Source organism: Pyrus communis, chromosome 6, assembly GCF_963583255.1.
Source record: "Pyrus communis chromosome 6, drPyrComm1.1, whole genome shotgun sequence".
Classification (NCBI taxonomy): domain Eukaryota; kingdom Viridiplantae; phylum Streptophyta; class Magnoliopsida; order Rosales; family Rosaceae; genus Pyrus; species Pyrus communis.
Window position 1 is genome coordinate 17,120,682 of NC_084808.1, and position 13,690 is coordinate 17,134,371.

At 35.9% G+C, this 13,690-nt stretch overlaps 1 protein-coding gene across 1 annotated transcript; it reads left to right on the forward strand.

Moving 5' to 3' along the window:
* The first annotated feature begins 8,179 nt into the window (after positions 1-8,179).
* On the forward strand, positions 8,180-13,668 carry LOC137736947 (sulfate transporter 3.1-like). The gene is made up of 12 exons (XM_068476273.1): positions 8,180-8,748; positions 8,959-9,166; positions 9,293-9,464; positions 9,606-9,671; positions 11,132-11,245; positions 11,365-11,481; positions 11,578-11,704; positions 11,952-12,238; positions 12,342-12,532; positions 12,625-12,710; positions 12,809-12,885; positions 12,979-13,668. Exons 1-12 carry the CDS (start codon positions 8,433-8,435, stop codon positions 13,165-13,167), a joined length of 1,950 nt encoding a protein of 649 aa, XP_068332374.1. The 5' UTR covers positions 8,180-8,432; the 3' UTR covers positions 13,168-13,668.
* The last annotated feature ends 22 nt before the right edge of the window (positions 13,669-13,690 follow it).

Consider the following 13,690-nt stretch of genomic DNA (forward strand, 5'->3'; position numbering starts at 1 on the left):
TTTAATAAAGGTGTGGGTATTAAAATCCTAAATCAATTAGTAATTTTTATTTAAAAATTATGTAACTAAAATTCATTAATACATTAATGCTAGGGACTTCGATCAAAATATGAAAACTAATAAGGTCGTCAATGAACATTAGTAGTTAGGGACCGGATACTAATTTTTCTTTTTTCTTTTGTTATTTTAGCAATATTTGAATTGAAAATTAATTAGGAGTTTAATAAGGGTTGAGTATTAAAACTCTAAATCAATTACTAATTTTTATTTTAAAATTATGTAACTGACATGTAAATTTATTAATATATACATTAATGCTAGGGACTTCAATTAAAATCAGAAAACTTATAAGGTCTCAATCAATAAACATTAGTGATTAGGGACCAGATACTAATTTTTTTTTATAAATAAATAGGTGTAAATAAAAATTCTCAAGAGAATGTTACAGGAACTACGTGCGTCTTGTCATGTTAATTTTTATCATATTACACATTGTAACAAAAAAAACCTATGATTTATTAGTGCGATTAACTGCACTTCATTTTGAAAGTCACTCAAGTTTATCGACAAGTATAAACAACTACAATTGTATTAATAATAATGATATATCCACATTTTAAAAAGTGTATGTAACTACATTGAAGTAAAAGATGGAGTACCATTGTACCAATAACTTTATGCCGTGTTACTGCTACTTAGACGGTTAGGTACTCGGAACTTTCGCTGCGGAGCCTTCAGACCAATTTGATCGTGGCCATTAGATGGATATCCTACGGCAGTATTTAATTGTTATTTGTTAAAGGGTCTATGTACAATACAATATTTCAGCTACGTACGGAGGATCCGTATCTAACCAAAGAAACACTGCTATGAGTTATCTGCAACAAATATCGAGCTTTCTCTTCATAGTCTTTTATCATGCACCCACCTGAACTCTGGACAATAACCGCTATTCAAAAATCCAAGTTTGAGTCGTAAGTAATAGATGTTAGGGCTCTATTAAATAGAGCAAAAGAGTCGCCACAATAGAAGATGAAAATGATTAGACGTGAAAAAATAAAGGGGAAGAGAGCTGGGGAAGAGCCTAAGAGGAATTGCCGTCCACATAAAGCGGAAGGCAATGGTCGGTATCGTAGGTTTTATTTTCTCTGCTTTTCTTGTCAACGGGACATTCAAATGCTAGGGTTTGTTTTATATATTCCATTGACATTTAGTTGTGAACTTGTGATATCAGCAAGTTGGACGGTTTTACCTGTTTATATAGTTGACATGCGGTCCAGCTTCCAAATCCACGTTGTTCCTCATCCTAAAATTAGAAAGTTGACCACACTCCCACAAGATTAGGTCAGAGTCTCATAGACACTTGTCAACAAGATAATAGTGACGATGTATTTTTGGTATACATCAATCTTTCACCTTTGTTTCATCTTTCCGAATAAAAATGAAATCAATTTGTTTTGGGAAGGTTTATTGGCATTCCAAAAATTTCATTTTACACTCCTTATAAGTGTATTTTTCTTTTCAAATATAAAAAGTTGGGAGTGTAAAATGAGAATTTTAAAATGCTAATAACAATTTTATTTGTTTTTCTATAATTTCTTTACTAAAATTTCATGCACCTTGTAAATGGGTCTATAGGGATAAGATCTTCTCTGGATCTCTTCTCTTGGGATCCGATTCTTCAATCATGAGCATTCAATAAAAGGTGAAGTCAAGATTAATTTGAATTTTTTTTTCTTTTTATTTTTTTAACGAAATGTCTCCCATCTTCTTTTCCCTCTTTCTGTCAAATCCTCACCTTCTTCTCTTCACCAATTTTTTTCTCCCATAATTTAATTTCGATTTCTTTCTCATTTTGCTTTTGTACGTTTAACCTTCCCCTCAGCCTCTCACATCTCAAATTTTCAACACAGTCATATTTGTTGTTGGTATCAATAAGTAGAAAATCAATCAATCCAACAAATTAAACACCCAAAAACCCAATCTATACCCCCGTCCTCCATCCCAAACCCCTAACTTATTTTCTTCACCCAACCAAAACACCCATAAACCAAGAATAAATTTTTTTATACGTGATTTTTTGGGTATTTTCCAAACACCCTTATAACCCATAAATTAAGGGCTCGTTTAAATGTGCTTTTAAAATAGCTAAAAACCCTTTTAGATAAAATATTTTTGGGTTCCAAAAGTACTTAAAGTGCTTTCTGCAAGAAGCACGAGTTATGTGCTTTCTCCAGGAAGCATTTTAAGTGCTTTTCTAGGCTTTATTTGCATTTTTACTAAAGATTGGTTCTAAAAAAAATTTCATCAAAAGTGCTTTCGGTCATTTTAAAAGCACATCCAAACGATTCCTAAATTTTCCAAACCGCCAAGCAATGGATTGCAGGAGAAGGAAGAAATTTGTCAGATTTCGTATTTGACGTGAAACCCAATAAACTTAGGGAGGGAGAAAGAGGAGAAAAATAGTTCGGATCGAAGATCTTGGCTTGGGCCATTTTGTGAAGAATGGCACTCAAAGGCTTGAGGAGCAACCCGGTAAATGGGACAACGTGGAGACATCAGACTCGCTAGTACAGTGTTGAAAGAGAAGAGACAGACAAAACTTTTTTATGGAAAGAAAGGAGAGAGAAGAGAGAGAAACTGAGAGAAAGAATTGTAATTGTAAAATTATATCCGATTGTAATTGTAAAATTGTATATGTATATGTTCTAAAGTCCGTGATTCTTTGTTCTTGATCATTCTTAATAAAATCTTGTTTGATCTAAAAAAATGAATGGATATATGTGTCCGATTGTATTATTTTCATTGCTATAATAGTGAAATTCTTTCTGAAACATTTGTTTACGTATATATGCTACAGAAAAATGTTCCCCTCTTTTCATTTATTAATTTTTGATTCAGTTAAACATCATCCTTTTTTCGTTAAGAAACAAAAAAGTTTTCCTTTTACAAGGAATCTTCATGATAGCTAGAGCCCTCCTGTGTAATAATTGAGGAATTGTAGTGGGAGTGTGATTGGTAATACCAAGAAGTGAATGGTGAATGATCACCTGACTACGGTGAAGGATGTTGAAATAATATTCCCTTCCAAACATGGATGCATGCACACTGCATTTTTTTCTGCTAAAAGTAAAGGGATCGTCATCTCATCTTTATCCACTGCTCTACTTTAATCTCCACCATGCATATATAAAATTGCAATGGGTGAATTGTTCTGATAATTAAGTTCTTTATTTTCTAATTTATTAGAGTCTTGAATTCAAATCATTTCTTTACTTTTTAAGGTAAATTAGTGTTGAATATCGCTTGTAATAAAATAATTGGTAATTTCCAAATAAACGAGTGTTCCTACGTACCATTAATTGAAATAAAAATCCAACTTCTTTTTCTTAATGTTTCTCTTTTTTTTTTTTTTTTTTTTGGTCAAATGATAGATTTTATTAGATTAGATGTTAGATTAGCCACCAACGAGGTTCGAACCCACGTCGTCATGCAAGGGCTTAACACATTAATTTCCACCACTCCGGTAAAGGGCCACTTGCTTTCTTAATGTTTCCCTTCAAGTAGCACTGCTAGTTTAAAAATATTCTAATATTAATTAGGTGATATCCAAACATCTCAAACATTCTCTAAAGTATCAAAATTGGTGGGCGTTGTTTGGCACAAACACTTCTTAATTATTTGACTAAGAGCTCGTTTAGAAGTGCTTTTAAAATGATTGAAAGCGCTTTTAGTGAAAATATTTTTGAAACCAATTCTTAATAAAAATTCAAGTAAATACCATTGTTCTAAAAATCGACCTAGGCGGTGGAGAACTGATGCGATTTAGGCCAAAACGTGCATAAAAAGTGGGTAAAGACGGCCGCCTAGATGGGTTAGGCAGCTAGGCGGTTCTATTGTTTTTAGGTTTTTTTTTTTTTTTTTAAATTAACTTAAAGGGTTTTCTAGGTAACCTCTACTAAAAAAAACCTAGATCATGAATTAGTGAATTTTCAATTTTGGTCTCTAATGATGGCAATGCCATGATGATCTAAGTTTTAAGTTTTAACTTTTCTAAATTCTCAATACAAGTATAATTTTTATTTTTTAGAGTGTAAGTAGGCACTTATTTATATGTTATACAATAAACTTAATTAAATCCGCCTTGTCTACCTAGTCGCCTAGACGTTAGGCCCCAACCCTCCACCCGACTAGTGCCTAGCGTCTTTTAGAATCTTGATAGATATTGAAAAAGCACGTTTAAGTACTTCATGCAGGAAGCACATATCTGGTGCTTCTTTGAAAACCCAAAATCAATTTTATTGAAATCACTTTTAATCATTTTAAAAACACTTCTAAATGAGTCATAAATGAAAGTTAACACATCTACTAACAACTAGATATTTCCTATTCTGGCCATAACTTGGGACCATACAATCTTAATAATAGCGACTTGAAACAATATCATAGTGGGACTAAAAATATTATTGTATTATAAATTTTGCAGATCCCCTCTAAGGGTTGTTTGATATTGATGTGTTTTGAAAAAAAAACGGATTTTGCTGTGCTATGAAAATAAGCTCATTTTTTCTGCTTCACGTTTTCATTTTTTTTTTCCACCCAAAACTGTGAAAATAAGTTGTTTTTAAGTGTTTACCAAACAACTTTTTTATACCCACTTTTTATAAAAGCACCTCAGTACCAAACCAGTACTAAGGGGCTGGTTTGGTATTGTTGTGCTTTGAAAAAAAAATGCTTCTGCTGTGCTGTGAGAATAAGCATCTATGAAATAAAGCAGCAGAGTGTTTGGTAAATTTTTTTGTAAAAGTGCTTTTGGAAAAAAAAAGCAGTATGATAGTGTTTGGTAAACTTTTATGTAAAACAGATGTGACTGTATGAAATAACAAAAAATGGTATAAAATGAGTATAATGTTTTTGTTTTTTTTTTTTCTTTTTTGTTAAAGGTAAACTTTATTAGATTCTAATAGAAACATTTACATCTTGCGCAAGAATATTAAATAAAAACACCAAACCAATTGCATCCCAATGAAAAACACCTCAATGTGAGGCCACATATGAGGCCATGGCATGCGCAGCAGCATTTCCACACCACTTAACAAATCCAAACCTCACCCTTCCAAATTGAGATACCAGAAGACGTATATCATGAATAACGCATTCCAAAGTAGCATCGATCATGTACTCTCCCGTAAGCATTCGAATAAGAACATGAGAATCAGATTCAAGTTCCACATCCGCATAACCCAACTCGCAACAAACCCACAAAGTTGCACGGATAACAGCAGCTTCTGCCATTGCTGTCGAGTGAAAGAATAGCCCCCCTTCCCCACCAGCAGCTTGCAACAAGCCAGCAAAATCCTACAAAACCCATCCATCTTCATTTATTAATAATCCATGTCTTCTATTTATTAATAGTCTCTCTAGAAGTCTCCTATCTTTCTCTTATCCATTTTCATTTGTTAATACTCTGTGTAGAAGTCTCCTGACTCTCCCCCACTCCCCAATTTTCTGTCTTTATTTTTTTTTCTACGTTTCTTCTTTATCTTTTTTGTTTTCCTCATTCTTCTTCATCTAGTCGACATGGCAACTACCATCGGAGCAAGACCGCTTCGCTTCGCCCTCTAATCCTCTGCGGACGATGGATAACGGAGGCAGCAGCTCAAGTCCAGCCTCTTTTCGCTTCCCGTTGTCTCCAGTCTAGCCTCTCTTCCTCTTGCTATCTCCAAGTTGTAAACTTTGAAGAAGGAAAAAATTGAAGATGGATAACGAAGGCAACGACTTAATCCTCTTCTTCCCACTGTCTCCAGTCCAGCCTCTCTTCTTTCTGCAAGCAGTGATTCAAGGTTATCTTTTCCACGTCCTCCTCGTTTTCTTTTTTCTAATTTGAAATAAATTCAAAGTTGTAAACTTTGAAGAAGGAGAAATTGAATTGTTGTTCTTTTTGTCTGCAGATTCTTGAAGTAGCAAAGGAAAAATGAGAGTTTTATGCTTTTTTTTTTTTTTTTTTTTTTTGCGATTATTCTAGTGGGTTTCTGTGTTTCCATTTCTTGTGCAGATCGGCAAAGCCATTTCTGGTGGGTTTCTGTGTTTTCATTTCTTGTGCAGATTGGTAAAGCCGTTTCTGGTGGGTTTCTGGGTTTTGTGGAGATCAGCAAAGGAGCACTGTTTCTGGTTTGAAGGTGTTATTGGACTTTAGAAGGTTTCATTAAGGGAGCACTGTAGCTCCGCTTACTTTGAAAAAAAGCTAGTTTTCCAAAGCAGCATTTAGCTGCTTCAGCTTTTCTGATGATTTCAACTTATTCTCACAGCAACTTCCAAAATAATCTCTTTTTTTTTTAGTTTACCAAACACCTTCAACATAAAAACTCTGAAAATAAGCAGCTTTTTTTTTAAGCACCTCAATGCCAAACCATACCTAAATCTAGGGCTCCAATTTACAGGTACTCCAAAAAGCTAACACGTGAGAAAAGCTTGATTGCCTCCAACCCAATGAGAGTGGAGCAAGTGTCCTACATGGTACATACCACGCTGCTAGTGGCAAGCTGGTACAATTTGCCAATGCTTTTGTTATAGGTGGTAGATTTGTTCAGTTAAAAATTAAGGTAAAGTACAAAAAACTACCTCAACTATTGGTGTCACGACACTTTCATATCTCATCTTTTTAAATTGACAATGTCATACCTCATCTTACAAATTTGTGTCAATGTTATACCTTCCGTTAGCTTGGCCGTTTATTTCTCAGTTAAATGCTGATGTGTCTTGATCCGAGACCCATTTTTTATTAAAAAATTATTAAAAACTAAAAAAAAAATCATTTAATATTTTTTAAATATTAAAATAATAAAGAAAAGTTATTTAAAAAAAAATAAGCCAACATCACAACATCAGTTCGTCCCCTTCCCCCCTTCTCTCTCTTCTCCCCATCTTCATCTTCTTCCCCCCCCTTTCTGCAACTGCAACCCAGAAAAACAGAAGAGAAAAAAAAAAACCAATTTGTTTTCCCCGCTCCCCACCCCCTCTTCTCCTCACACCCAACCTCCCCACCTTCGCATCCACCCTCTGCACCCAACCTTGCACCCATTACCTGCAACCCAAAAAAAAACCTAGATCCCGTTGAGGTGGAATCGGGAAACCTTCACCAGGCCAATTTCGAAGGTTGAGAACCTGGGCGCGGAGAAAATTGGGGGGGGGGGGAACGGAAGAACTGGGTTTCTTTTCTTTCTTTTTTTTTTTTTTTCCTTCTCTCTTCTTCTTCTTCTTGTTTTTCTTTTGCAAGGTGGATGGGTTGGTATTTTTGTGGTTTTGGGGGGGGGGGGGGGGGGGGGGGGGTGGGAGGGAGGACGAGAGTTTCCCTTTTTTTAAGGTGGATGGGTTGGTATTATTTTTGGGGGGGGCGGGGACAAACTAGGTTTGGTTTGGGGGTTTTTTTTTTTTTTTTTTTTCTCTTCTTTTTCTTCTTCCTCTTCTACTTCCTCCTTCTTCTTCTTTTTGGGTTGCAGGAAGATGGGGAAGAGAGGGAGGGACGAAAGGAGAGGTTTTTTTTTTTTTAATACTTTAATACTATTAAATGATTTTTTTTTGTTTTTAATAATATTTTATTAATTTTTTTAATAAAAAATGGGTCCCAGATCAAGCCACGTCAGCATTTAACTGAGAAATAAACGGCCAAACTAACGGAAGGTATAACATTGACATAATTTCTAAAGATGAGGTATGACATTGTCAATTTTAAAAGATGAGGTATGAAAATGTCGTGACACCAATAGTTGAGATTGTTTTTTGTACTTTACCCTAAAAATTAATATGTGCTGAAGATATTTCTTTAAATTTAGATATAGGTCAACTTCTTAACAAGAAAAATTTGAAAACACTCTAATTGAGAGAGAGAGAGAAAAAAAAATCAAAATTGAATGAAAGAGAGCAAAAAGGTCGTGATACATAGACTCTGCCACTCATCACTCCTTAAACCCTAGCAAATAAAAGGAATCTTGGTAGAGATGGAGTCAATGGACTTACACGATTTATGTGCTACGTGTGAGTCCTGGTGTGGGTCCCACAAGGCACTCAAAGATTCTTTCCCTACATCCTTCCTTCCTTCCCTCCTTGTCTCTGTGCCAGCCGTGCACCACCTTATATAATACCCCCGTCCACCATGTGTGTCATTGCCAGAGCTAATTAAGCATTTTAACCACCAATTGCTTCCAATGGCTATCTGGCAAAGCCCCATTTCCTTCACTACCTAGCAAGCGAACCATATCTCACCAAATCAATACAACCTAGCCAGCCCATAAACCCTAAACAAAAACCCACCTACGTACCATTCCTACAATTAGCAGTATCAACCAAACCTGATCAGCTAGCTGCTTAGTTAATCTTCGCTTAATTAGCTGCCTCTCATTAGCCTCCTCAAGTGTTCTCTTTCCTGAGGTGAAATGGGCAACGCAGACTACGAGTGCCCACGCCATGTCGAAATTCCTCCTTCCAAGCCATTTTTCAAGGCTCTGAAATCATCTCTGAAAGAAACTTTCTTTCCCGATGACCCTTTCAGGCAATTTAAGAACCAACCCACACCTAGAAAACTTGTTCTAGGATTGCAACACTTTGTGCCAATCCTCGAATGGGCTCCTCGCTATACTTTTGACTTCTTCAAATCTGATCTCATTTCTGGAATCACCATTGCCAGTCTTGCAGTTCCTCAAGGGATCAGCTATGCAAATTTAGCAAACTTGCCCCCAATTATTGGCCTATGTGAGTACCCAAAAAATTATGTGTAATCAAACATTTTCTTCTTACACCAAACTTACGTTGCCAAATTGTGAATCTGGTCAGTTATGCATTCAAGTAACAACATACAAGACCAATGCTCTAGTCTCATAGTAAAAACAAAAGTACGTACTTTATGATGGAATCGTGTTCAGAAAAATCTCATTTCTGTCTTTTTTGGAAAAATGAATGCAGATTCGAGCTTTGTGCCTCCATTGGTGTATGCCATGCTTGGAAGTTCAAAAGATTTGGCAGTGGGTACTGTGGCGGTTGCATCCCTTCTCATATCTTCCATGTTGGGGAAGGTTGTTAGCCCTACTGAGAACCCTAAGCTCTACTTTCAGTTGGCTCTCACCTCTACCTTCTTTGCTGGAGCTTTCCAGGCTTCTCTTGGCTTCTTAAGGTATGTAATTTAATTTGCTGCCAATTCATATTTGTTACAAAGTTTTGATATAAGCAAAATGAAAAAACAATCAAGAAGCAACCCCTCTGAAACGATGTTTGTATGTACGTATATGTGTATTTGCAGACTTGGGTTTGTCGTGGACTTTCTGTCTCATGCAACAATAGTGGGTTTCATGGGTGGAGCAGCCACTGTTGTATGTCTCCAGCAGCTTAAAGGGGTACTAGGGTTGATTCATTTCACTCATGAGACAGATGTTATATCTGTCATGAAATCTATCTTTTCTCAAGTGCACAAGGTATAAAGTTCTCTTTTTAATCTAATCTATTAATTTCTAGCTAATGCTTTACCACTTCCACAAATTTTGGCAATTTTTTTACATATGCCTTTTTGGACATTATTAGTTAATATCATATAATGAATGTAAATTATGTTGCAGTGGAGGTGGGAAACTTCTGTGCTGGGATGCTGTTTCCTCTGCTTTCTATTGCTCACAAGATACTTTGTAAGTATATACACCACGTACCTTTCTGAGATATATACAATCCATTATTCGAAGCATTATATCTTTGTTTATAATTGATCATTTTCTCTAAACTTGAAGAAGGATTTAAGGAATTATTTCCATGTAAAAACTTTTCATGCATGTCGTTTACTGGCTTGCCAAAACTAATAATTAAGACGTCACCAAAAGTACCAACGCCAGTTATAGTTGCTTCAGTTGTTTCATGAACCATGTAATTAACTCCATCGATCTTAAGTTAAAAAAAGGTTTATTGAACCGGAAGAACGTTGTCAAACAAGATATATTCTTGTTGTGAAGTGATATATATGCACTCTCTTTTCCCAAATGCTATATATTATGTGACCTCTTCGGACACACAACATCTAGAAGTTAAAAATTCATATACATAATATTCTTTTGTCTGATTGTTTACACATCAAAAGAGACTTATATTAACATATTTATAATTGGTGGATTGCCCAAGTGGATAAGACATCTTTTTCAACTCACTGGGATTCAAGTTCAAATCATTTTCCTTCTCTTAATCTTGATAATCTTTCATTATAGTAAATATAATATTAACATATTGTGAACGATAAATTCTAAAAAAATCGATACTTAATTACCGGTACAGATTCACAGTTTAATAAACATAATCATAAGTTTCTTAAAAGGATATGACAGTTCGTATACCTGAGATGCGAATAGATTTTGAAGTCCTAAACTTTGGATTTAGCACCTTTAGCATGGAGATGGTCTCACAACCTAAACAGCCTAAATATCTTCACCTTTAGCATAGGTTAAAGTGTCTCAATATCTTCACTTTTCTCTTCTTTCTTGTCTGTTCAAAGGATAACCCACTGCTGTTTCAATCCAGTTTTCTCACAATGTCCATTAATTCAACTTATAAATCACTTCAAACCCTATACGTACAATTAAAAAACGCTAAATTTTTGCAAACAAAGAAAATATTTTGAATACCTCAATGCCTGGGTTGATTTGCTGGAGAAATAGCGATTTTTTTAGAAATTTTTCCTACGCCGTTCCCATTCTCTCTGCTTCGATGTTAAATTTTGGTTTTTTATTTTTTTCTTACTAGGTGTAAAGATAAATCTACTTATTGAATTGGGTTTGTGAGAGTAGTTTAGGTAGTAAATTTGAGTTTAAAGAAATATTGATAGTTTAATTAAAATTAATATAGGTGTAGAGAGTAAATTAGACGTAAAGATTATATGGGTTTAAATAAAATTTTCATATAAAAAATTACTAGTCACCAATGTCTCAGTTTAAATTAGCAAAATAGAATATCTTAGAATAGTATAAATTTCTCTCCATGCATGCCCATGACTAGTTAATTCTTGCCTTACATTGGCATTAAAATGGCTATCTTTTTTGTACCCAAAAAGAATATTGCTATTTTTATCGGTTCTTGTTTTAATGATGATGCTTATGACAATTAGAGCAAGAGAAAACCGGCCTTCTTTTGGATAAACGCAATGATGCCACTGTGCTCCGTGATCTTGGGAAGCCTTCTGGTTTTTCTAACGCATGCTGAAAAACATGGCGTTCTAGTAGTAAGCATCTCACTCTCTCCCCAGCATATATACAATATATATCACATAATAATTACTTTTTATTTAATTATTTTTGTATGATATGTTAATTAACTTAAATAGACCCTTTGTTTTTGCAGATTGGACACCTTAAAAAAGGGTTGAACCCGCCATCCGTGTCTGACTTGGCTTTCGGGTCGCCATATCTTTTGACAGCCATTAAAACTGGGATCGTCACTGGTGTCATCGGCCTTGCTGTAGGTCCCTGCGTTCCTCAGTATTTGCTTAGCACACAATGTATATAATGAAGGCTTTAGGCTAACATTGCTAGATAACTGATGGTGGACGTGCAGGAAGGAGTAGCTGTCGGAAGAAGTTTTGCTGCGTTTAAAAACTACCATATTGACGGTAACAAAGAAATGATCGCTTTCGGGATGATGAACATTGCAGGCTCTTGCACTTCTTGCTACTTGACCGCCGGTACATACCCTTTTCATGGCCATACCTAGCGTTCAATATATATGTAACAAGAAATGCGCTCTTTTTTGAATGAATGTCGGTTCATATTCAGTCTGACAATATGAGCATATGTCTGGCAACACAAATCTAGCAAGAGGGCATTGCTTTATACATAAGAGTCTTTAATCAAACACATGGATAAGTTATCTAGTAGTTTTTAGCAGATTCACGAATCATATGCGTCTCTTATGGCTGCAATTACTTGCAGGACCATTTTCGCGAACTGCGGTGAACTTCAATGCAGGATGCAAAACTGCAGTCTCCAACATTGTAATGGCGACTGCAGTGATGTTCACACTCTTGTTTTTGACGCCATTGTTCCATTACACTCCACTTGTGGTGCTCTCCGCCATTATAATGGCTGCCATGCTTAGCCTCATCGATTACGAAGCCGTCATCCATCTCTGGAAAGTAGACAAGGTGGACTGCATTGTGTGCCTGGGTGCATACTTTGGCGTTGTCTTTGGCAGTGTTGAGATTGGCCTAGTCATTGCAGTAAGTAGGAGAGTATAGAAAGGGTTTTCTTTCTTGCGTCACAAGAAAGTTTTTCTTTTTACACATTTCTGGATGCATATATAACGTTTATATGTATTTGCAGGTTGCAGTTTCACTGCTAAGGGTTCTGCTATTCGTGGCGAGGCCAAGGACTTTCGCCTTAGGCAACATTCCAAACTCGTCGATTTATAGAAGCATTGATCAGTACCCGGCTGCGAACAATATTCCAGGAGTTCTTATTCTTCAAATTGATGCACCAATCTACTTTGCTAATGCAAACTATTTAAGGGAAAGGTACATAAAATACTTAAGTTAGATATCGATATATGAAAACGACATAGCCAGCGAGGTAGAGTTTTAATCTATGCTCAAAATGTGGTTCACAGGATCTCAAGATGGATATACGAGGAGGAAGACAAGATAAAATCTTCTGGACAAACAAGCTTACACTATGTTATACTAGACATTGGCAGTAAGTGATCAATTTGCAACAGTCACAAGTTAACATGTACGATCTCTGGCTTTAAGCTTTATTACAAGTCTAATGCTAAAATTAAAATCAAATTACAGCGGTTGGAAGCATCGATACGAGCGGGATCACCATGCTTGAAGAGGTCCTGAAAAATGTTGATAGAAAGGGTCTCAAGGTATGAGATTATGGTAGACTAGTTCTGTTTGATATGGTTCACATTTTTGTTTGATCATGTGCTGATGTTTTATTCTTTCTTCTGATCTATCAGCTTGTACTAGCAAACCCCCGAAGCGAGGTGATCAAGAAGCTCGAGAAGTCCAAGTTCATCGAGAAAATCGGTCAGGAATGGATCTATCTTACAGTGGCAGAGGCTGTATCGGCATGTAACTTCACGTTACACACCTGCAAACCGAATCCAGGAGAAATAGACGGAAACAGACACGATGACAGCGTCTAATCTACGATGATCAATCAAATGAATGAAAGTTTTACGATATGTGTGGCAATGGCTTTAACAAAAGAGAATCTCTATATATATCTAACATGTTTGATCCCCAAGACGCAGGGAGGAGGGTTTCCTAGCAGATGGGGACATAGCTAGGGTGCTTATAAGTATTAAGCTTATGTATTATTATTGCTACTATACACAAAATTAAGAGATTATGAAGAATGCCGATGCTGCTCAAGGCCAGGCTTCTATTTTAGTCAAGCCTGAAGGCCTTGTGTGCAGATCGTTTAACGGTGTAATATTCCATTATCAATGAAGCGTAATATTCCGCATCTGAGGTAGTTTTACACCAACACCAACTTGACAGAGACACTTTACGACATTCCGGTTGTAAATCTCACGCAAGATAACACAGTAAATTGTAAGCTTCTCAACAACGACAGCAGTTCGTCAAGTTCAAGCCATACAATCTGGAGGGGAAACTAAAAATAACTATGAATAATCTGCTATTTGATGAATTGGCTAGCAATTA

What these genes read in the sequence shown, in the direction of transcription:
- LOC137736947 (XM_068476273.1), top strand. Translation starts at nt 8,433, where the DNA reads ATGGGCAACGCAGACTACGAGTGCCCACGCCATGTCGAAATTCCTCCT. An exon ending in TCTTTTCTCAAGTGCACAAG is followed by an intron (nt 9,465 to 9,605) that starts GTATAAAGTTCT and finishes ATTATGTTGCAG; the next exon opens with TGGAGGTGGGAAACTTCTGT. An exon ending in AAAAACATGGCGTTCTAGTA is followed by an intron (nt 11,246 to 11,364) that starts GTAAGCATCTCA and finishes TTGTTTTTGCAG; the next exon opens with ATTGGACACCTTAAAAAAGG.